The 24,256-nt window shown below is 43.2% G+C and overlaps 1 protein-coding gene across 6 annotated transcripts in view; it reads left to right on the forward strand.

Annotated features, from left to right (window-relative positions):
• The window catches only part of tmcc1a (transmembrane and coiled-coil domain family 1a), a 41,122-nt gene that overhangs the window by 10,414 nt on the left and 6,452 nt on the right, over positions 1-24,256 (forward strand). For 3 of the 6 annotated variants that reach the window (XM_070839511.1, XM_070839512.1, XM_070839513.1), the window contains exons 4-5: positions 863-1,137; positions 23,842-24,099. In XM_070839511.1, coding sequence (XP_070695612.1) covers positions 863-1,137; positions 23,842-24,099 — 533 coding nt within the window. Of the gene's footprint in view, positions 1-386; positions 1,138-3,335; positions 3,463-22,457; positions 22,642-23,841; positions 24,100-24,256 lie in introns of those variants that run through there. The other 3 variants (XM_070839509.1, XM_070839515.1, XM_070839514.1) reach the window with 3 other exon arrangements.

A 24,256-nucleotide genomic window follows, 5' to 3' on the forward strand; every position in this document is an offset into this window, starting at 1 on the left:
TTATTTGTAAACTTCAATTACAAAGTCGCTCATTCATTTAGGTACATCAATACAGATTAATGTAGTCTAGCCTGCAGACTGTAAACACCAGTGTGGTTATTGTGCATCCACATGTTCTGCCAATTTGCATAAAATTTCAAAGATGCACAAGTGAAAATTAGTGATTGCATGTCACTGGATCTAGGCATCATTCCAGCCTCTCATAATCCATCTCTCTCTGTGTGCTAGAGCAGCATGGCTACTTGTTCCTGAATCAAAGATGCATGCTCCCTCTTTGGATTCATCCCTCTGACCTTCACTGAGCCGATCCAACCCTTCATCAGACAGTCCCATCTCCACTTCCACTTCCACTGTTCCCTACTGTGCTCTACTGTTTTCTAGTCTGTCCTCCAGTCATTGCCCCGGTCTGACCCTCTGCATGTGGAGAGGGAAGTGTTGCAGACTGTATTATTGGACAGTTTCTCCCTGCTTTTCATGAGAGGTCAGCAGGGCCATATGCAGCAGGGGGATGATAGTCAAAGGGAGCAGGAGGGGGTGGGCCCTGGAGCTAGGAGAGAGGCAGGGAGGTCACAAGGCCCAGGGTTGAAGAGGGCCTCATCCCAGTCAGAGCACCCCTCCTTCAGTAAGATGAGCCAAAACGCCAGGGAGAGCATGGGGGTTCTTGGCCAGGGACTGAAACAGCTGTTCCAGCAGCAGCGCAAACGTCTCTCCCTCTCTCGCTCCACCATCCCCTCCTCGTCTTCCTCCTCATCTTCCTCTGTAGTGTCAGCTGGTGGCGTCTCCCCCTCTTCCCCTGAGGACACCCCAGGGACCTGCTGTCCTGAATCTGACCGCCTCTCTGCTCCTGTGGTTCCCTCTGCAGCTGGGCAGGGCTCAGCCGCTGCAGGCATGATGAGGCGTGGGACCAGCCTGCAGAGCCGCCGCAGTAAGGGATCCGGGTCGGGAGACCGCGATCCTCTCCTGAGAGGTAGCCCACAGGCCCCGCACCGCCGCAACACCCACGATCCACAGCAGCATACGAGCCGCCCACGCTCCTCCTCCACCACTGACACTACGCCCAGCAGCCCCACACCTGGATACACTTGCGGCGATGTGGTGCTCTCATCGGGGTACCAGTCCACGGAGGAGACAGACAGGGTAAGTGACAGCAGTCTGGAATCATATTATCACCAGACAGTCTGATCGATGTGTCTCTCTTACCCTTTTGCTGGTGTCAGGCCTTGTTTGTAAGTGAACTGTCAATCAAAAGCTGAGGTTCACCTTGCTGCTGATGTAACATTCAGCAACCTGCTGCATGAGCTATGAATGCAGGGAGAGCGTCTTTACTGCTGTCTCATTTTACCCAGTGCTGACTATTGATCAAGTATAACGATACTTTTTATGACCAAACATCATTAATCCTGGTTGAGGCCAGATATCCTTGATGCAGCTTGCTGGTAAAGCAAACACACAAACACATGCATGCACACTCGTACAGATACACAGTATTACATACCAGAATCTGTCTTATAATAATAGTCAGATGCTCATATAAACATTAAAATTGGTTTTGCGTTCCATAATAATTCTTGTTCATATCAGCCATGAAGAGGTCCCCTCCTAAACTTGCTTCTGAAGCCTCATAATAACTTCAGATAAGCTTTGGAATATATTTTTGCATCAAACAAAGATTGGACTCTCATCACATCCTTTAGAAGCACATTAGGAAAGGATTTTTGTTTGGCCAGAATAAACTGGAGGAATGAAAATTGTTTTATTATAGGTATGGACACCTGACTATGGTGAAAAAAACATTTCTTTTATTTGTGTTCTGCTCTGACAGTGATCCAGTCATGTATTATTCTATTTGAAATATATTTGATTGGAGATCAGTCTTTCACAATCTTTTACCTCAAGTACAAATTTTTAACCACCTTGGGCATCTCAGACATCAGTGTGTCCTGTCTGCCACCAGGGGTCACTGTCAGACCAGCTAACCTGCTGTGAGGGCGCTGGGCTTGGTTCATATGGAGGCTGTGTTTGCATTATGAGCTAATGTTGGTATAGAGTAGACTGATCTTTGGGTTAATGAAATAAGCTTTGCTCAGTGTCAGTGTGTCACAGATGGAGTGATGGCTGGCCGTCAATCCAGTGGCGGGCAGTACGTCTAGACCAGTGGGTGTTGATATTCATGTTAACTGACAGCTTTAATCTCTGAGCTAAATTTGATATACCCCTTTCCCTCTTACTTCATCTGGAAAATCAAGTATCCTGTGTGAATGACCTCACCTGAGATGACGGAGCGGGGCTGAGAGCCAGACATCTGTGCTCCATTAGTCTTGCAGCTTTGATTGACGACCATCAACCTTGCTGTGGTCTGTTGCTCGCCCTGGGCGGAGATGATAACCTGCCTCTCGTCTCGTCACATCTCGGCCCTGTCTCCATGCAGCAGCTCAGCAATGTCATTCAGGTCATGAGAGCGGTCGCCGTGGTTACCCTGAAACTTGCTGCAAGCTGCCTAGAACTACGCCCTGCTTGGGTTGCCATAGTAACAGCAAGGTCGACCTTGGAGGTGTGTGACACCCTGCTGTTACTGGAGGTCTAGGGTTGCATAGCTTGTAAATTTGAGTTTGTATCAGGAGTTATGAATCTTTTTGTCTTTCTTCCTTTTCAATTCCTTTTTTTTCTCTTCTCAACAATTGCCCTCCTGCTCTCCCCTTGCCTTTTCTTCCTCTTTTTTTCTCTCTTTCCCTCCATGTCCCCCTCCCAGTGTCCCTGGAGAGAGTTAGTATAGACAGTCAGCTGGTCCTTCCTCCTCCCCCATCTCTACCACCACCCCCTCCTCACCCCACCCTTCGGCTCACTGACAGGAAGCAGGAGGCAACCTTGCCTCGTCCTAGATAAGTGAGAGCTGAGCAGTAGCTGTGTGTGATGTGTGCTGTGTGAATGTGTTTAGAGGGAGGATGTGGCAGGGTGTGTATGTGTGTAAGACCTCATTTTTGTCTTCTCACTGTGTGTGTGTTTGTGTGTGCTGGTAATCATTTGTGTGTTGACGGCCATGTGGTGTGAGCATCTTGTGTGAGTGACTGTGTCTGTGCGAGAAAGAGACAGAACTCCGGGGATCACTGTGAATATGTGTAGAGGGCAACACAGCTGAGCTCCCTTTATTTCTGCTTGCTCTCCCTCCCTTTTTCACCTCCCTCTCTCTCTCTCTCTCTCTCTCTCTCTTCACTTGTGTTTGCATTGTAGACGAAAGCGGCGTGGACTTGAAATGTGTGTGCACATGGATGTTTGGAGAGGGGAAGACGGTGTGTGTGTGCCTTCAGTGTGTGTGTGTGTGAATGTAGAGTTCACTATGTGAGGCAGTGTGTACTTTAGAGGGATATCAGTGCAGAGGAGTAGAACAGGGGTTCCAGCTGTGGGTACATTAGTCAGTCAGTCAGGATGGTGCAGCGCTTCAGTCTTCGTAGACAGTACTCCAAGGTAAGCTTGAAACACACAGGCTTGTTCAGTCATTAAAGCCATGTCTGTGTCTTCCCATCTCCAGTTACCTTAATTGCTACTGCCTTGTGAGATGGTTTTGCATCTTTTTCCACCTGTCTGTCTTTCTTTTTTCCAGGCTTTTAATTTTGCGTCAAGAACTTGTGTTTTAGCTGCTTGATCAGTGAAAATGTGAAAAACGGACTCTGTTTTCAGTTGCAGAAACAATGTGTACACTAATATATTAGCCAGCTGGCAACTTGGGAGAAAGCATTGTTTGCACTTTGTTTGCATATTAACTTTTTTTGATATACAGAGATTTTTCATTCACCTTGAGGTGCTTCGATCCATACTGTAACTGAGTGGTCTGTCTGTGCCCTTTATCTTAACTCTTGTTAAACAGTAACTCGTCCTACAGCAGTAATAGCGGCAACCTATAAGGTTGATCGGAGCCGTTGCCAAGGGATGTAACAATTGTAAATGTCATGTTTGATTATTGCTGATTGGGGAGCATTTATGACTCATTTGCTATAACAGCCTAGTTTACTGTGCTTTACTGTCCATGATTTTGATACATCTGTCCCCTGGTGGTCATGCTGCTAAAGACACCAGAGGGGCTGTATTCGAACTCTGGATTAGGTCTGTTAAGAGTCCTCTGTTCTGCAGCTGGTGCCCAGCCTGTGTGATTAATGACTAGTAGCAGCTGATTAATTGATTGACCACATTTTCCCTATTCATCTTAAGCTCTGTGTAATGGTGTTGATGGATGTTGATATGCCTGGAAGCATCAACATGTACATGAACAAATGCGCACACATGGGCAGACAGAGAGTCACAGTCTCACTCTGAGACTGGAAGGCCTGATCCTAGACTGATGATGGGCGATCCAGTCTGGACTTTTTCTTCTCTCTCCACTGGGATGGGTGAGATAAAAAGACAGAGGAAGTGAAGGGCTGCAAGGTGCAAAATGTTTAGTGTCAGGATGGGAGACTTGTTTAAGAAAGGAGCTGGGAAAGAGCCAGGAAGTTGGCTCTGGTGGGATCTGTGCTACTGAGTTGAGATAAAACAGACGCCAAGTCTTGAGGCTAGTCCTCTCATGCAATTTTTTTTGGTATGAGAGAGACTAAAGCTTTGTTTGTTTTTGGAGAGCATATCCTCCTCTAGGGCCTGTCTACAAATGTTCACTAACCTCGTCTCCCTTATGTAGTTGACCCCGTCTCTTTACCTCGGGCCACGTCCACCTGTCTTCCTGTTCATCCTTTGTCTTCTTGTTTTGGCTCATATTTGGATTTCTATATCAGAGATAACTTCCTGCTGTTCTCCAGCACCAATCCATAACCAGCTCAAGAGGAGCAACATCCAGCTGAACTGGCATCATGCAGCTGTACGCAGACTGAAAATGCTCTCAGCGATGTGGCTTCAAGTTAAATGCTTTTGGAATTTTTAAAACTTATTTTATTTATTCTGAGCTGAGCATCCTATACATTGCAAAACAATATCTCATCTAAACATGTACATTTTTCTTTATCCTGTCTTCAGCTGATTTCATGTAGTTGTAACTTCTTAAAATCAAATAATAACATCTGTATCGTTGCGTTACAATCTGGACAAAGGACAGGAGACCACACATGAAGTGTAACTAAAAACAAGCTTATTTTACATAGCTAAAAACAAAAAAAAAAAGGTAAAGACAAACTAAATACTACAAAACCAAACAGAGGGAAAGTCAGGAGAGAGAGAGAGAAAGAGAGAGACTGGGTGCTGCCAGGTTAAATAGTCAGACCAGGTGAGAGGAATCTCCCAGACGACCCAACCCCACCCACCAGGCTCCTGCAGGGAGGGGCCTGCTCAGAGAGGCTTGCCACAGTTAACTCGATTATGTTTGTTATGGCCTTTGGATTGAACGCATTAAAGATTGGAACTAATGAATTGTAATTTGGGCTGATGAATTGTAATTGGGATGAATTAGAGAAAAATTAAAAACACTGTCCATAATGACATAATAATTATTATTTTCAAGAGAGAACAAAAAAGAAATGTAATTGCTTAATTCTCTGTCATAAAATAGGAAGAAAACACATTGTTTAAATAGATAAATTGTATTTACACGAAGTTGGGATTTTTAGGCCTTTAATCAAACGATGTTTGCTTTATAAGGCCATGTTTTGTACGAGGGATTTGCTTTTTACTATCAGATTTTAACCATGTATTTATACTACACTTGCCACAAATAGGATTTGTAACAAAAGTAATTAATTTTCAGTTCTACAGTTTGGAGTTTTGTTCCTCTTTTGTAATTTCACCAGTGCTGTCCTGTAAGAGAGCAGTGAGGAGAAGTGTCAGTGGGTGGCGGCGCACATCACCTGGTCCCCTGGGGCTTGTTCCGTCCCTGCTAGTTTAACATCCTCATCACTGCGCTCTCGTCGTCTCTCACCTCCCCAGGCTACTGGCACTGTGTTGATGAAAGCGTTTTTGCCCTTTGCAGCAGGACACCGCGGCTCGTGTGGGAACTATTTTAGTGACACTGAGTTGTTTGAAAAGCAGCAAAAGACAAGCGGGGTGTATCGCTAGGTCACATTCACTGATGCACAACCAGGGCTGGACATGCATTTGATAACTATCAAGTCATATCAAAACACTGCCACGGCAGATTGCCCTCTGGTCATAGTTAACACTGTCACACCTGTGTATAATCAAACAACTGAGTTTCGATTGACTGTCAGCAGTGAGAGAGAGTTGCTGTGTTTACCAACTACCAGCCCGTAGCAAAGTGTCTTTCAGAAACAGTGTGTGTTGCTGTTGTCAGGGCACCATCATGGCTGTCTGTGGCCTAGAGTTATTGAGAACTTATTACAGTGTTACAGTCATGAGGAAGCATCGTAAAGCTGCTAATGGGTTTCGCTAACTTGTGGCTTGCGGTTTATACTGAAAATTTTGCTCTTCTCAAATATTTTAATCTCCTCTCTCTACTGAGTAACCTTCCCCCCTCTCTTGTCCTTGCCTCTTTATCTACCCTTTAGTCGTTTTCCCTCCCTGTCTTTTCACACATCGTCTATCCCTCGTCTCAGACAAAGGAGAAACTCCTCGTCTTTCGTTCACCTTTTTCATTATAAGTTCAAATACTACCTTGCCTACTTCTCTCCCTACAGCCAGTTGGTCCAATAAACCACAGTGGTGTGTTTGTGTGGTAGTCAATGTGTATTCTATAGAGAGGGTACACGTGTGGGTGTATGTGTGACGGGGCCAGTCATTGATCAGAAGAACAAACACCAGTATTGACTGTGAATTAAACACAATGGATCTCCTGTTCTGGCCCTTCATCATGCCCCATTCTCTGCTCTCTCTATCATATTACTTGTTTCCAGTGGGTTTGTGTGTGAGCTCTGTGTGTTTGGACTCAGATGTGTGGTAAGTCAAGCAAGGTGTTGGGCCACCATGAGGCACCACCTTTTGTTTGCAATTGTTTTTATGATGGTGGTGTTAGAGAGCACATGTGCATTTGCTCTACACACATTACATCATGTTTTTCCTTCAGTTTGTCACCTGCCTGTATGTATTTGTGTTAATACTGTTGCATATGTTTGTACATTTGTGAGAGAGCATATGCGGCTTCACCCAGGATCTGAAATCAAACAGGACGTTTTTTTTTCTCACTGAACAAGGATCTCAATCGGTCCCTCTCTTCTTCAACTCTGTCTTCCTTCTCTCTACCCTTAACCTTCCCACTGTTTGTCTTACTTCACGTCTTAGACACAGTCTTTCTTCATCTCTCACCCTCTCTTCATCTCTCTCCCTCTCATCTGTGTCCAGTGCTCAGACAGTGGAGCTGGTCGCCCATCTCCATGGTAACAGGGTGATGTTCAAAGAGGGCCGTGGCGGCTTTACCCAGCTGAATGCTCGCAGGTTCAGCGTCTGATGTCGCAGCCACCTCATCAGCCTATCTGGTGGAATAGCAACCTTTTAGATAGGGGAGAGTGTCTTTTAAAATCATACTCCTGTGCAATTTGCCGCGTATGTGCGAAATAGTCTTTGTCCTAAACCTTGTAATTAATCTTTCTCTTTCGTCAAAGTATTTGCAATTCCAGTGCCACACAGGAAACATGCAGGAATGACACCCCCATAGCTTAGATCTCAATGCTGAAGTCACACCGCTGTTTCCTGTTCCTCTTGTGACGCATATTTAAATCACTCAAAGACCTCTGAATGACATACAAAGAGAGTTGTGAACTGTGTGGCAGTGTCAGTAAAGCAAAGTTTGTGCTTGATAGTTAACAGACCTCAGGGGTATTCTTGTCTTCCACTTCAAAGAGAGTGAACAAAACAAATAGATGCAATGTAAATGTTTTGTTGTAGCATGTAAAATCTGGAGAGTAGCCTTGAATCAGATGCTTATCATTTGTGTGCAGGTGTGCTTGTGTGTGTGTGTGTGTGTGTGTGTGTGTGTGTGTGTGTGTGTGTGTGTGTGTGCGTGCGTCTTTGTGTGTGCTTGAACTCTCCACCCAACTGTTTGTGCTCCCTTTGAAGCTTAGCCCTTGCCTGTTTAATTAGGCTGTTGAATATTCATATGTGATTATACATATAGGCCAACGCCCTTATCCAGTGCTAGTTGCTATTAGCATTCACAACAGTGGGAGCACGTTATGCTACTCCACACACATTCATACAAACACACATCACGGCTTCACAGCAACTGGGCGTGATTGTGTGAAAGGAAGGACTAAGACAAGGGCTCAGAAGAAAGATGGGGCAGAGGAATGTTTGAAAGATAAATGTAGGTGTGTGTATATGTATGTAAGGGTTGGTGGGTGGGTGTTGATCAGCAGGAGGGATGGAGTCATGGCGAAAGAGAGGAAGAAAAAAAACTGCAATTTGGATTTCATTCTTCCCTCTCTGCCAAGTTTTATAGGTTTCTAATCTGGGTCTGAATGAGGAAGCGAGTCTGCTGCAGTTCACTGCCTGCTATTAATAGACAGATGTCTGAACCAGTGCTGGTCAAGTTCGCTTTTCAAGGGCATTTACATGTATTAATATATCTTGGGAAAAGGAGAAGTAATAGGTTTCAGCTGATCGATTTTTCCGGGAAATAACTTAAAACTATTGTGGTTATGCTTTAAGTGGTTATTATAACAGATACAGGGGGTTGCACTTGTAGCCTGAATGCATATTTTTAAGTTTGTGTTGCACGTCTGTGCAAGAGGTCATGTGCATTTATGTGTTCATGTCAGCAGTGAGTCACTATGGGTCGTCCTTTGTGTATTTATTTTTGGCCTGCAGCTGGTCCTTCCTCTTTAGACTGATGTGTGTGAAAGAGGACATTAGTGTGGGCATGCACGTGTATCTGTGCTGTTTTCTCAGCCGTTGCAGGATTGCCACATACTTGGTTACTCAGTCACTGAGGATGTTCTTGTCAACCTTGACCCACATGTCTGTTCCTCAGACACTTTCCTCTGACTGGGTTTTGTCGGTCTACAGTGCGTGATTTTACTGAGGCAGCTGTCACTATCTGGCCTGAAATTAACCTCCTTTACGTGTGCTGTAATAATACACAACTGTGCACCTTTTATGAAATTGATGTATTTGGTTTTCCTCTCTTTACTCATGCTGATCAGTAGATTGTTGTCAACGGGAAATTGCTCATTCTGAGAGAGGGAGAGGAGAAAACAGGCAGACAGACTCAGAGAGGGCATGCGCTGCATCCCTGCCACTCCCTGCTCAGTCTCTATCAATTGTATGACTGATGAATTATGGATGAGGCTATAGATCGCTGAGCTCAGCTCTGCTCCACTGACCCACTTACAACACACATGCACACACAATTCAAATCTGATTCCAACCTCTTGGGAAATATCATCATATTTTCTCTCCACTAATAACCAAAGCCATTACTCTCATTCTCATGTGTGTCAGCCAGCAGGAATCCCAGGAATCTTTTTTTTTTTTCAAACTTTTTCCATACCATCGGAAAGGCTCACCTCCATCCATCCATTATCTATATCGCTTATCCTTCAGGGTCACAGGGGGGCTGGAGCCAAGGAAAGGCTCACTTCCACTATGGAAATGTACCTCTTTAGCACTTAAACAACATTGTAATGTTTGTGTTGTTGTTCAGGCAAATAATACAATCCACACATAGGGTTTTTTTTTTAAACACAGACATAACTGCACTTCCTTCATGATTTAACATTATCTGCCCTTAACTGCCGCTTTTCTAATCTCTTCCTATGAACTCCTGTCTTGGAGTATTAAATAACCACAAGGGTTGCACCATTTTGCCCTCACTCTCGTCATTTCTGGTGTTCGTCTACGTGACATATCCCCCCTTCCTCCCTTTTCAGCCCAAAAAGCACCTGTGTGCCTTGATGCGGCTGCCACATCAGGTCTGAATTATGTTACGCAAAGGGCTGCATGTCTGTCTGTAGGAGGAGTGATAATGAAAGAATGCTGTACAAAATAAAGGTTATTGACAGGAAACCTGTCAGGAAATGGTTGCAGTGAAAAACAGACCAGTAACAGAGTCAGTTGTCTATACAGCAGATGACAGGTATTGTGTAGCATGTTATGTGCTCTAGCTCCCCCTTGTGGATTCAGGCTGTAGTTGGTTGTAATAATTGTAGACTCAGTAAATTGGCTGGTTGTATTTTTGTAATAGTCTCTACGCTTCACTGAGCCTTGTGCAAGAGAATGTGATATGGACTGTGACAATTTCGTATCGTTATAAGGACCATTGATCCGGCCTCAACTCATCAATGAGGTTGATTCTATGGGGTGAAGCCCAAGAATAAACCCGTGTGTATGTCTTAAGCCAGTATAATTGTGAGTAGTAAATAGCTTTTGAAGTTACTGAGTACATGAGAGAGTCTCCTTTGCACTGTTAGATAATCTGAATGAGAGAATGTTCACAAAGATTTTCATTAGATAAAAGCCATCAAACACTGATGAGCACTATTAGCCAAATGTCAGTCTTCATTATCTGTCCTCCTGTTATGAAATCTCCTGCTTCCCATTGGCCTGATTCACACAGTGGCATTGCTAAAACGTCCCAAACGGTACCCATCCAGTAAGTCTGTTTCAAAGTGGGTAGGGAGGTCAACGTGGGGCCACAATGTGTGCTATGGGGTTTGGAGAGAACAAGAAAACTGAGAGGGGGCCAGACCAAATAATCTTTCAGGGCCAAAAAGCTGGGACTGTTTGTTCTAGATTGTTCATCTTCCTGCTTATGAATAGGCTGGCACTGTGTTTAGGCCCGCATACTGCCCCATGGTACTCTGGGTATTGTACAGCGTCCAGCCAGACCAACTCTGCATTTTTGGTCCAGCGTCTTTTCTATGTCCATGTTGCATAACCAGGATGGGCTGAGTGTAAACAGAAGCAGCTTTAACAAATACCAACTACCACAAATGGACAAACATTGTTTCTCCTTCACGTACCCACACGCTGCTTTGCTGCATATACACACTTTGTCCCACCCTGTGTGCTCTCACTGTTTACATGCATATCACACATATAACTCCATCACATTAGCACATTATAGTCGCAGTTCTAGCTACTGTTACATTATAGATCATTTTCACACAAGAAAATAACAGAAACAAACACATTATCCATTGGTTTCTTTATTTAGATAACTGTGATCATGACGCATGTGGAGTGAGACATAAATAACCTCTAAATTACTCCAAATCTTTCTTTGGCATTTCTGCACTTGACGTTGTTGTTATTTTATAGCCAATATGTAAGATTTATTGGCTCTACTAGCTCTGTTGTAGGAAAATTAGCAGGTCGTATGGATGTGCCTTCCGCTACCCTTTCAAAACATACAGGCAGTAACATTATTTTTTACCTTAGCAAATATTCATACTGTACATGTGCTGTATATTCATGAACACTGACATGCAAACAGCTGTACTTGCTATAGATCAGCTGTGGGGTTTTTACACTGTCTATTTGTTTAGTAGAAAGTGGTGTGAAAACAGTTTACGCCAAGCTTTTTGGATTCTCCAGGGTGACCTGGCATATTTTTTTTTCTAGAAAGGCATATTGCCGTCAAGTTATACAAATGTCGTTCTTTAATGCTTTGAGCACCAAAAATGAAAATCCAAGTCAGCAAATTGGACAGAATCTATCTGCATAGCCAGATACCACAAGTGGTGAGTGAGAAAATATGTTTTTTCATGATTTGGGTGAACCAACATTTTAAATATATGAATACTTATCAATGGCGCAGACATCCTTACTTCTCTGACGTAGAACTAGAGCTGTTCATCGTTATCTAGGCATCCAGACAGGCAATAAGACCAACAACAATTAATTGTTTGGGTTGTTGGTATTGTCGTTTGTTTGTTTTCCTTCCTGCCTGGCTCTTGGAGATGCCAGTATTGGGCTGGCTACTAAGATTTTTCACACTCTATGACCTCGTCAGTCATAATGGCCCCTGTGTATAAAGTGCCCAGTAATTTATGTAACAGCTAATAGGGCCATTGATCATACCAGAGCTTAGACTAGGGAGGACAGGACAGCCAGAGTTGGACAGGGGGCTTCTTTTTATGGGGAAAGTGTTGTTCAACTAGGCCTGAGGCCCGAGTCATGGTTGTCTCCCCTCTCAGGCTTGAATTACCCCTGGTCCGTGCAGACAAAGCTCTCGCTCTTCTGCCTTTACGTAACCTCTCACACCCCCAAACCATGCCACAGCATAACCCAAAGCAATTTACGATCACATGGAGGGGACTGTGGCGTCAGCACAGGAAACTCATGGTTTAGTTAAATCTACACTTACATGTATAATCTTAAACCTTATAACATCATGAAGTCCCAATTTTAAAAGCTCTCACACTTAACTTAGCTTCAAGTTTTATTGTGTTACTCTCACGATCTATATGGCTCCCTGTTTATAATGCTTAATTCATTCTTTCTCCGTCCGTCGTTATGTCAAATCCAGTCTCTTCCCTTTCTCTTCTGGATGCTTCCAGAACTTTTTTGGCTGTGCAGCACCCGCCTGGCCTCAGTTCAGCACCAGGCACTGTCCTCCGAATGACAATGAGTATTATGTATTATGAGAATCTTGCTGCCTCTGTCCACGGACTGAGGAAACATCTCTGTACAAGTTGTTCTCTGAGCCTTCTTGTGTGAGCTCATTAGTCAGACCACTGTCCACTTTAACACTGCCCATTCAATAAGTACATCTGTTATCTAACCAGAAACAAGAAAGATATTATCTGTAAAACATCTGATTTTTGATTAACTTTACTGCAGTAGTTTGATGCAAAAGGATGGCAACACGTATAGAGTGTAGAAGCGCTCATATTTAATGGGATGGGCAATGGGTGAAGCTCGCCGCTGTCATAGAAATAAGTAAACTGCCACATTCTGATAGCCGGGAGCAGTCGACGTTGGAAGCAGCTATAATTGAAATAATGCTCACATTAGCATCCTTAACAAGTGCCATGCATTCTCTAAAATGTATATTTACTGTATCTTAATTTGAGCTCTCTATTCAAAATACATGGTTTTCATCAGTATTTGGATTTTTTTTTGCATCTTCCCACACATAAAATAGACAGGCACAGAAATGATTAAAAACACATTAGTTCAGGTCCGTCACTCTTAATTTTCCATAACAATATTGAAGCTGTACAACTGATGCATCATTGTCCTCTTCTTAGGTGCATTGTTAGTTGTTTTAGTGCATATTGTAGGGTAAGTATGTGTATGTTCTCATGTAAAATAATGACATTGTTTTGTTCCAAAATGTTCAAAGTAAAATGCAGGTGAACTGGACCTTAGAATTGCAATTTATTACGAGAGTGGGTGAGTAGGTGCCTAAAGCTATTTATCATAATTGTTTGTACTCAAGCATATATACTTCATCTATGTCTTATAGAAAAATGCAGAGATGAGAATGAGATGGAAACATTTCCAACAAATTGAATAAGAATAATGAAGCGCGCTTATGAGTAACTGGCCTTCAAAGTTTAATGTTACTCCAAAAAAATGTTTAATGCAATACTGTGCAAGTGGTGTTTTAAACAGTGATTTTTACGTGGATATCATATACATTCTGTCTTCTTATCATTGTCGTAGGAGCTATAAACTATAGATTATTTGATACAATAAAAGTCTACTAAGCCTAATAAGTCCTACCGCAGGGTGTGTCTGACTGTATAACTAGATAAGCATGCCTGCTCCGGATTGGCCACATACATCACCAGTTCAGCAGGTCATGTCCTCTTAACGCATGCGTAAAGTGTAAGTGGGAGAGAGAGACAGACAGACAAAGAGAGAGAGGGGGAGAGAGAGAGATTGTAATGTCATGTATTCATCAAACTGGGTCATTGTTTTGTCTGCAAAGCACATCTGTCTCAAACCCATTAAATGAGACACTACCAAAGGATCTCAAATATTCTTGATATTCTCACATACTCGCACATAAATACTCCTCTATTGTAAATGCTAAAAACGAACTTAATTGCCAGTGCAATGCAATTCTTATTCGAATGTTTTCAGGACTGGGACACAATTGAAATCCCAGATGTGTCGCTGTAGAAAATTTCTCCATTCACCTCTGTTGTCACAAAACATGACATCTAATAATAATGTGGTCAGTAACAGAATGCATAGTCACTCCAAATCTTGTATTAGAAAATGGGCCGCTGTGTCTGAGAAATCGCATTTCATTTGTGTTGAATTTCTATTTTAATTTTCTGATTTAATTTGCATACCACATTGCAGCAATAAATCATTTTGCCAATAAATTCAGTTACCATCTTAGTTAAGATGTAGCCAACATTAATATCAGCTGATGTAAATAACACTTCCGAGAGGTCACAGCTGTTACCCCAGCTTTGACCAGCTAATGTGGCACTAATAATGTAAAACAGCCCTTGAAGCCAACATATCCATTTTCTATTTTGTTTTTGAGCATCAGTCACTTGTCAGGGCATGAATATACCCCTCTCTGTGAATGTGTCATTGCGGAGCCACTATGCTATTTGAGGTATGTTATTAAGGCATGCTACCAGAGAGGGTGTAAAGATGCCTTGAGTCACCCTGAGTATCGCTGGACTGACAGGAGCTGCTGGAGGCCACAAAGCCTCCATGGGAGACTTGGACCTCAGGCTGGAATGACACTTAGAGCAAGGCAAAGAATGAATGTAATGCTTTCATGTCTGAAAGGGACCTGTTAGTCAGAAGATCCAGTGTGGGAAGTGACTACTGATTGACAGTTGGGTCATCTGTAAAAAAAAAAAAATACCGTATGATGATTTTAGCTTTGTTAGTTAACTGTATTATAACTCCAGTCCAGGAACTAGTCGTGCCAGCTGTTCTTATGGTTAAACATAACTTTATTATAATTGAAGTGTTCGTTAAGTGGAGATTTACCCATCTCTAAATTGATAACAGCTTGCACCACACAAACTAGTTCATACATAGAGGTTAATTGTTACTAAATATTTACCCCTACTAACTGCCAAGTTTACCTAGCTATATGAAATCGCTTTATAGATTAGCTGACAAAAATACATCTGACGTTGCTAATTTTGTTTTCAGTGTAGATTGTAAAAAAGAGGTGTCATGGTCAACATTTCGGACCCAAATTGTTAACCTAAATTCTGTTTAACAATGACGTAAACTCGGAAGACTTTAAATTACACATGACAACCTCTGTATTTCAGAATATAATACCAGTGACATTAGATTAAGCTAAATGCCAAATGGCGTTTGTAAAATTAGCTTCCCATTAATTAAATGTTTCTCTTTCACGAATAGCACAAACTGAAATACACATATTTTATACATGCATACATGTGTATGCAGCAAAGGTATACCTACAGTTACAGAGGATTGGCTCTTAGGTTTAAAATATTGTTTGCACTCTAAAACTTGATTTTCAGCAGTTATGTTTCAGCTTGCGATTCTAGATTGACTTCCTGTTTCATGTAGTTGATTGCTTTTGATTAGATGATGCTGCATGTTTTCTAGCAACTAAGATACCAGATAAGCCATTTGGTAAATGCTAATGGAGTAACCTGATTCATAAAATCACTAGTTTGAAACTAGCCAGTCGCTACTAAGATCTGAGAAAGGAATGTAGCTTTAGTGATGTGCAGCTTTGGAATAACGGACTTTCTTTTGGAATACAACTGGGCTCAGACTTTAAACTGAGGCTGCCATGTGTCCCTTTGATTCAGTACTGGGGTCAAAACTACATGTCACACACTTCCACTTCCAAGCAAGCTGGGTTTATTCTTATATAAGCAGCCTTTTCCCTAAATCCTACCCTCTCTTTCCCGGTCCCCTAACTCCTCCTGCTCTCTCATTAAAGCCTGTATTCATGCTCCCCTCTCCCCCTCCCTCCTGTCGGCTTCTGCACAGAAGTCCTTGATAGCCCCTGTCCTGCCTTACCCCCTACACTCCCTGCTTTGCTTTTTCTCCCTAATTGGTTTGTACACTTTTGGAAGTGATGGCTCACAAACACCAAGACTCTATCATGGAGAACAAAAGAGAAAATGGTGTTTGTGTGAGCATTTGAATATGAATTTGCAATGAAGGTGATCAAGGTCAGACTGTTAACCACTGAGTTTTGATAGTGACCTCAGGTAAAATGAAAATATCCAATGGATTGTTTAATTAGATGATTTCCATCTGAAATTTTGAAAATCTTTAGTGACTAGAGATAATGGTGCCTATGAACTGTTTTCTGTAAACACGATTCACTCTTTTAATTCATCTGTGATCTCAGTGCTGTGAAATTGCAATTTATTACCAAAACATTGTTGAAGCACTTTAGTCAGTGGATAAATAACGCATGGATGAGGCCGTTGGCGATAGTCATATGTGCACACATATGCACAGCTTTGAATAGTAGCTTTGTAATCATCATATGACTGTGTAATCTGTGTAATCTAGTTTTTTTTTTCTTACTTGGGTAAGTTTGTTCTCCACCTTAAACCAAAGCTGTCCACTCCTTTGCATGTGCATTTTTCATTTTATACAACTGAAGGGGAAAAAAAAAACACCACGTTAAGCACAGTTCAGGCAGTTCATTATGTGTTATTAGTCAGAAGCAAACCTTGGTCTAACCCTGTTTTTTAGCACACACTGGCAGTAAAAGGTGATTCATTACAGCATGATCCCTCAGGGAACTGATTGGCTGCGACAATCAAACTGTGTGATAATTGAAAGGCGGGAGTGCAAAATCTTTCTCCCTTTCTTTCTGCCTGAGCTAGCCACTGTTTTGGAGCTGAGCTGGCCTAGAAACTCCAACAGAAGAAAAGCCGCCCCCCCCTCAGCTCCCTTCACAAAGCTTTCTCACAACCCCTCTCTCCTTTGCTCCCTCTCGCTCCGTCTCCCTCTCAGTGACAGCTCCTGGTGGGCTCTTTTTTTCCTGTCTGCTCCCTCGCTCCCCTCACATCCGTCCTCTGGGTCTCTGCCTCTCTTTTCTCCCTCTGAGGATTTTATCCCAGACCGACTCTTTGAACACTTAACTTCACAGTAAACTCTTCCTTCTTTTAACCCTGCCTCCCTCCAAACCTGCGAGTCTTCATCCGATTAACCTCCTCGGCTCTGTCACCCTAAACCTGCATCAGACGGACCCGTTGCTCTAGAGGAGTCCCACTGATGCACGCTGTCTGTGGGATGTCATGCTTGGCGAAGCGCAAATATGTATGTTCCATAGGCTCTCTGCCAGTTGCTGTGCACTACGGAGCGTGTGTTAGCACTGAAGCGTGGTCACGGGCTTTGAGCAGCGGTCGCTCTGTGAACCAGCAGCGCAACAGTCTGCCTAGATTCTGCGGCTATCAATAGTCACGATGCGTTGCTGGAGGGACTGAGCACTCTATGGATTCTGGATATACAACCAAGCCAACAGTAATTCTCAAGAGGCTCTGCTTCTTCATTGTCAAGTGGAGCCTTTGTCCAGTGGACTTTGAGTCAAGTGGACTTTGTTTTGGAGAAGTATCCTGAGTGATGAGGGCTATCCCAGGGCCACGCTCTTCCCCTCTCTCCCGGCTGTGGTTGTCTCCCGAGGGACGCACAAACAGATAGACAGACAGACCAAACAAAATTCCAGTCAAAGCCGTGCGCATGCGTCTCCCCGCCATGGAGGTCATCCTCAACCTGGTAACCGCTGACACCTCTCCACTCCCTAGTCCCACCACTGTGAGTCTCCACCTGTGTGTATAGTGTGTGATGTGTGCGTTCATAGTCATCGTTTTACATGTTTTTTAGGCTTTGACTCATTTTATTCACTTCCTCGATGGTTCAGGCCAATCCAGTGCATGTGTTTACATTGCTGTGGTGTTTATGTGGCTCCTCACCTGTTGAAATGGTATGCTACGTTCCTTGTGTTTTTTAAACAAACATGATACTGTGTTGACCATAAAAGGCGTTTCAGAGGTTAAGAAACCAAAAAATTGGGTAGGAGAACAATCTCTTTGTGTAAAAAGGATTTTGTCTTGAAATCACAGGGATTGAAAGTCTTTGTTGTGATAGTGGGCCCTAGAAAAGCCTCTGTTTTTGTTTTTTTTTCTTCCCCCCTCTGTCTCCCCAGACCTGCACTCAGCTGCTTATGTGTGTTTCTTTTAGATGTGAGCATGAAGTGCTTTTCTCACACTCTCTAAATTCCTCAAGAAATGCGCTGACAGGCATCGGCTCTGTGCGCATGCGTGCATACGTGCATGTGTGTGTGTATTTTAGTGCAACTTCATGTTGCGTGCTAATTCATGAGTGCATGTGTTGAGTAAACTGCTTCTTGTCCAGCATCACATGGAGTTATGTAATTTTCCATATCTGGTGAATGGGGTCCATTGTTGCCACATTGGATCCCCTTAAAGGAAACCAAAAGAGGATTTCCATTAAGAACATCTCTTTTGTGTCAATATCAGCGCTGCTTAATTTGGCATTCCTGAGTGGGAACTGAAACCATTAGGAAATGAGAAGGGGATGGCAAAAACAGATTTAGGGTTAGATATGTCACTGACACGCACTGATGTTTTTGATAGCTAAAACAATAAATAACTAAGAGCTGCTACACACAACATGGGGCCACGGGCTTCTCCCTGCATGCTTATGCCATCTTTGCTCTACCACCCCAACCACACAAAAACAAACACCATCAGGTGCATACTAAATTTGTATCTATTTATTGAAGACGGGGATCTGGACCAATAAGTACTGTCACATTGTTGCTATGACAACCACTTCCTGATCCCCAGACTGCAGGGTTAAAGATCAGACCAACTAATCAGGAGTGTGAGGTTCAGTCAGTCAGAGATGATTGGCTTGGACACCTGGTGAGTGATGAGGTCAGAGAGATACAAATGATATAAATGCAGAGAAGACGGCTGTAAAATGCAAAATGACTCTTTACAGGTGGATGGATCACAGGCATCATTTAGGCACAGCACAAAGCATGAACCTAAAACCCCTGTTTCTTATGTCCACCATGGATCTAAGGTCCAGTCTCTCATGGATATTGGACTCTGTAGATAAGCAGGATCTGAGAGCCTGCTAACACCCACAACTGCTTAAACTCTGATGTGCCATGATATATCGGCACTGCACTTTCTCCATACTTTAGAGTATGCGGTACTAGGAGAGGTGTAGAGCAGAACAGATTCTCCAGAAAGAAACTTTACAGTATCCCGGTATTATCACTCATGTATCTTGGAACGTGCCTCACAAGAAACACAAGCTCACATCACAGGAAGCTCACAACCACGCTGCAGGAATGCGAGGCATAACAACCAACAAGGTACTGTACTTTTGCACTCACACATACAAATAGCAAAAACCTGACCTTGACCACAGAAAACATTTTTTTTAATGTATGATAGAAGAAAAAAAGGGTAAGTTAACTTGGGCGTTTCAGACCAGAATGTTTATATACAAAACAACCAGCACAGCTCAATGCTGTGGTTTACGATTAGCGTATTTATTCTAAATAGTGTATTTAAGACCATTATATAAGTTAGTAGTCTGAAACCCAACATGATCATTTTATTTCATTCTTAAACATGTTGTGTAAAAACCTGTACATCTTAAAACAATAAGCAGTAGTCAAGGGTGAAAGTGGGGTTTGAATTCCACTCTACCCTGGTCATGGTACAGATTTCAATCGATGTGTGGAAAGAAGCTTAAGATTGTGTCTGTTTCCACTCTTTGGTCATCAAAACATCTCAACTTAAACTGAACCTGAACTCACCTGAGGCATCTGACAAAACAATAAACTCATATAACAGGACCTGGAGGAGAGGGAAACAGAGGATGGCACGTCTGAAGTTATGGGGTAGAGAGAAAAGGATAACTGGGAGATTGCCTTCTAAAAAATCGGGTTGTATGACAGCAGCAGTCCATTTCTCTGCTCTATGACCTACATTGAGCAGGCAGGAATTTGGGGCATATGTGTGTCCTGTGTGGCTGAGAGACATTGAGATGGGGCAGTACAAGATGTTCTTGTTGCGTGTATCTAATTATGTGTGATGCATATCTAACAACATTACCCGGTAATGCTCTCTAAATGCCTGTTTGTGTGAGACGTATGGCTGGAGGTCTGAGTGTTTTGCTGAGCTTTTCCCAGGCCTCTGATGGATCTGAGGTAAGTCAGGGATGCCCTTTCACGGCTGTAACCAGCTTTACGTGGATCAGAGGTTGTTGCACAATCAGCCCACCAGCAGGCGGACCCAGTCTTGGGACATGGGTGGAGTGAGAACAGACTCCTGTGTGTGTGTGTGTGTGTGTGTGTGTGTGTGTGTGCGCGTGTGTGCGTGTGTGCAAGGAGCCATACTGCAAGGGACATGTCCACGCAGACCCTTTTGTCTTTCTTACTGATAAAGTCTAATCAGAGTGGGATCAGGCAGCACCCTAATTACACACACACACATACACAGCTTCCCTTATTAGGCTACACAAACTCCAGTGATGCAGTGCCTATCGCTTCTTGCTTCAGTGGCTCAGCGCATCAACATGTTTGGCTCTGTTAACCCTGGGAAATTAGCCTAATCCTTCAGCTCACCATCTTTAATTACATGCATGATTAGTCACAGAAAAAGTCGACCATTTGGGGATGACACTGATCGCACAGACAGTTTGTTCGGTAACTGGAACTCTTCATCAGAAAGCTGGGGATGAAGCATTGCTTTGCTACGCGTGGTAGCATAGCAGTAAGAGTGTGTAATAAATGAGATCATAACTGCATTGACCAGTCGTTGAGCACACATGAGCTGTAGAAGAGGACACAACTATGTAGACCTCCTGACCAATCACCTGTGTGTGGTTCCCTCACTTTACATAACTGAAGAACTCTGCTGACAGTGATTTTTGATCAATTAAAGGGTGCTGATTTGGCGCCAGTGTGTACAGGTCACCCTCTTATCACTCTATCTAAAACACCTATCTGCTCTGTATTGCAGGGTACTCCAGTTCAGGGTCCAGCTGACTCGTCCTTTGCCCTCTTTATCTGTATCTATAGTCAGAGGGTACATGTTTGATGATTCAGATAACTGTGTCATCTGTTAGACAAGAGCAAACTGTGGAATCTTTCCATTTACTCCATGGAGTGTTCACGTGGATGAAATGGGCACTTCATTCATGCTTGCCTTCATAAAGCTATTAATACTGTTTTGTTTATAGACAAGAACAGAGCAGGTGCTGCTCTGAAACGTTACCTCTTAGTTCTCAGCTGTGCCAGCCCAGCAGGCCATTCTTGTTCTCTGATTCATTAGATCGCCTTGGCTTCCCGACAAGAGGATTTGATAATGATTAGGTTTACTGTACACAACATTTGTCAGGTAAATTGACTCATGGATGTGGCCCTTCTTGTATTTAATGCTGGCGTACAGTAATTAACACAATGCAAATCAATGCCATTTTAAAGTCAAATCACCTAAAGCTTAAGGCACCTAAAACTTTTATGCCAAAGCACCTGAAAATTGCAAATGACTTGCCAAATCTGTGGTGTTTCCCAGTGCCCAGAGGAATGTGCCCTTGGCTAAGTGTCTGTGTGTGAGTAGTGATGGGATGTCAGACTGGTTTTTCTTGCCCTCCCTCTATTGGCTGGCACAGACAAAGACAGAGAGACTTTGAGTTGATGTGGTCTCAGATTGGAGAACCAGCCTCCAAGTCTAACTGTTTGATTGCAAAAAAAGAGATCAATTACTAATGATAGTCCCTGCTAATAATTACTTTGTTGCACTTCATGCACTATGACCAGGTACATAAAGTACATGATAATCGTATACAGATAATTTGCTTTTATGTAATAGCAGTATATTTTAAGTTAGCTGCTCTGTTTAGTTTGATATCTTAGTTGTATGTATGTAAATTTCCTGTAAGTGTGTCCACTTTGCTTATGGTGGAAGAAGTAAAGTAGCAATGCGGCAATGTAAACATCCTTGATAATAAAAGCCCTGCATTTATAACGTCACTTAAGTAAATGTACTATTATCTGCAAAATGTACTGAAAGTATCAAGAGTAAAAGTATTTATAATTCAGAAAAATGGCCCCTGTGAGTGTTATATGTAAGTAGCATTTTAGTTTGGTCGTTAGTTAGTGTTAGTATAATCTACAACAATTCGTCATATGTTATAAACCAATCATATATTGTGTATGTTAAATATTAATCTGAAACTTTACGAACTATAAGAGATAACTGACAATGTTACATGTCACCACTGCTCTGCCGTGTGTGTACATAGTACTTTATTCTAATGACAGTGGAGGCACACTTCACAGTTGTAGCTGAGTAATATCACTAGTTAGGTGTTGTATTATTAGTCCTGTTTGTCTGTGATTTTTTTCCTCTTAGTGAACCTTATATCGTAAAAGCAAAAAGTCCCTGACTGGCGAGCTATTTCTGCTCGTGGTCAGGATGACAGACGGCTGCCTGCAGCGCAGCTCAGAGGATGATGTCATCCTTCAGCTCTGAGGGGTGAGGAGGGGTGAGGAGGGGGCGGAGCCTCTCGGGCTGCCCAGTTGACTGGAGTTTCAGGTGCGCTTCAACTTTCACAACAAGCCCGGCGAGTTGGAGCGACAGGACCGTCCGGCGAAACCTCAAGGAGCCGGCTTCAGGGGGCTGGGATGTAACTGCGTGAGTCCAACAGAGTGTCAGGACAGATGAAAATAGTCAGCTCGGCTTCACTCTCGGCACAATGCACTGGGAACAACTTCTCCGTTTGACGAATGGAAAGGTGAGCCGCTTTTTGCGCATGTTAAGGTCGCTGTTATGACAGAAGATGACTTATCAGAGAGAGGCAGAGTACTTTGGACTGATCTCTCCGTGCTTGAAATCACTTGGCACAAAGTTTTAGTTTCCCCCGGATGCGTTGTGGTTTCTGTTGTTGACTGTGGTGCCTGTCATCAATTAGTCACGCTTTCGCGCGTGCAGGTGAGCCTCTGGTGCTTTTGGTTTTTCCCTCTTATGGATTGATCGTGATGACAAGCCTACTTCAGACGCCGAGTGGTGTGTGAGTGGTGGACGCCAAGGTGGATATCTGTCACCGTGCCCTCCGCTCTCTCGTCCTGTGCTTTCCGTTTTTCTGGGTGGCCTCTGACCCCCCCCACCCCACGGTGTTCTGTCAGGTTCTGCTTATTTTGCGTGCATGCTCGGTGATGAGAGGAAGATTTTGATCACAGTCGCTCCCTGAAACTCATAGCTCCATCAGTGACACAACAGTGTTCTATGTGTGCTTCCCCTGAGGAAATGAATCACATCGGCTGGGTGTGATTGAAGGTGCTAGGTTCATCATCTTCTCAGGTAGAGTTTATCCACTCTTAGGAAAATACAGGAAAAGCCCAATTTAGATAGCTCTTTGATTTTTACACAAATGCTCTGTGGCCTATTGACAAAATCAGGTCAGTATCTAGAAAAAGCAACACAGACAAATATCCTTAATCTGTGAAACTGTTGTAAACAAAAATCTAATATCCTGTCATTCTTGTCCTATATTGTCGCTCCCTGCACAAACAAAAATAGAGATTAGGCTGATACTCTTTTCATTCTGTTCTTCTCTGTTTAACCAAAGAAACAGAGACTTTGGATAGCTCTTGATTCACACCTGGAAGTGTCCAGTTTCGTATGGTTGCGCTGAGTATTTGCAAAACTTACTGTGTTCCTCCACTTTCTTTTCTTTGTAAATCACTAAATGAAAAAAATCTATTTTGCATCTTCCTCTTCAGACGCTCTGACCGCAAGTGGCCCTTTCAACTGACTCAGTTTGCCCTCCTTCCAGGCAACTGACTGCAGAAATGCAGACGCCTCTGTTTTTACTATGTGTCAGCAAAATGACCAAAACCCCTCAATATGCAATTCACACTTTTTCTTCCCTATTTTTTTTATTTCCCTCATTTCCTCTTCTGACCCTTTGCCTGCCCCGATCTCTTCACTTCAGATCGACCGGCTGGAGGTGAGCGGGCTGGGACAGACTCCCCTGGCCGTCTCATGTGGGGCGGACAGTTCGTTCCCGGGAGGTGAGGATAGCACCCCAGATCCTCAGCGCACTAAGCAGGCCATCGCCCAGCTGCAGCAGAAAATCCTTAAGCTCACAGAGCAGATAAAGATCGAGCAGACAGCCCGGGATGACAACGTCGCAGAGTACCTCAAGCTGGCCAACAATGCCGACAAACAACAAAGCACACGCATCAAACAGGTAGAATGAGGAGTCGTTGCACTCTACATAACTATTAACATGTATATTCAAAGATTAAAGATTAATCCAGGGGACTACTTGTGTTACTTTGTAACAGGCTGTTAAGCTTATATGACAATTTGTGCATTAACACTAAACTTGTTTGTACAGGTTCTTT

The sequence above is a fragment of the Pempheris klunzingeri genome, chromosome 11 (genome assembly GCF_042242105.1).
Source record: "Pempheris klunzingeri isolate RE-2024b chromosome 11, fPemKlu1.hap1, whole genome shotgun sequence".
In the NCBI taxonomy this organism is placed as follows: Eukaryota; Metazoa; Chordata; class Actinopteri; order Acropomatiformes; family Pempheridae; genus Pempheris; species Pempheris klunzingeri.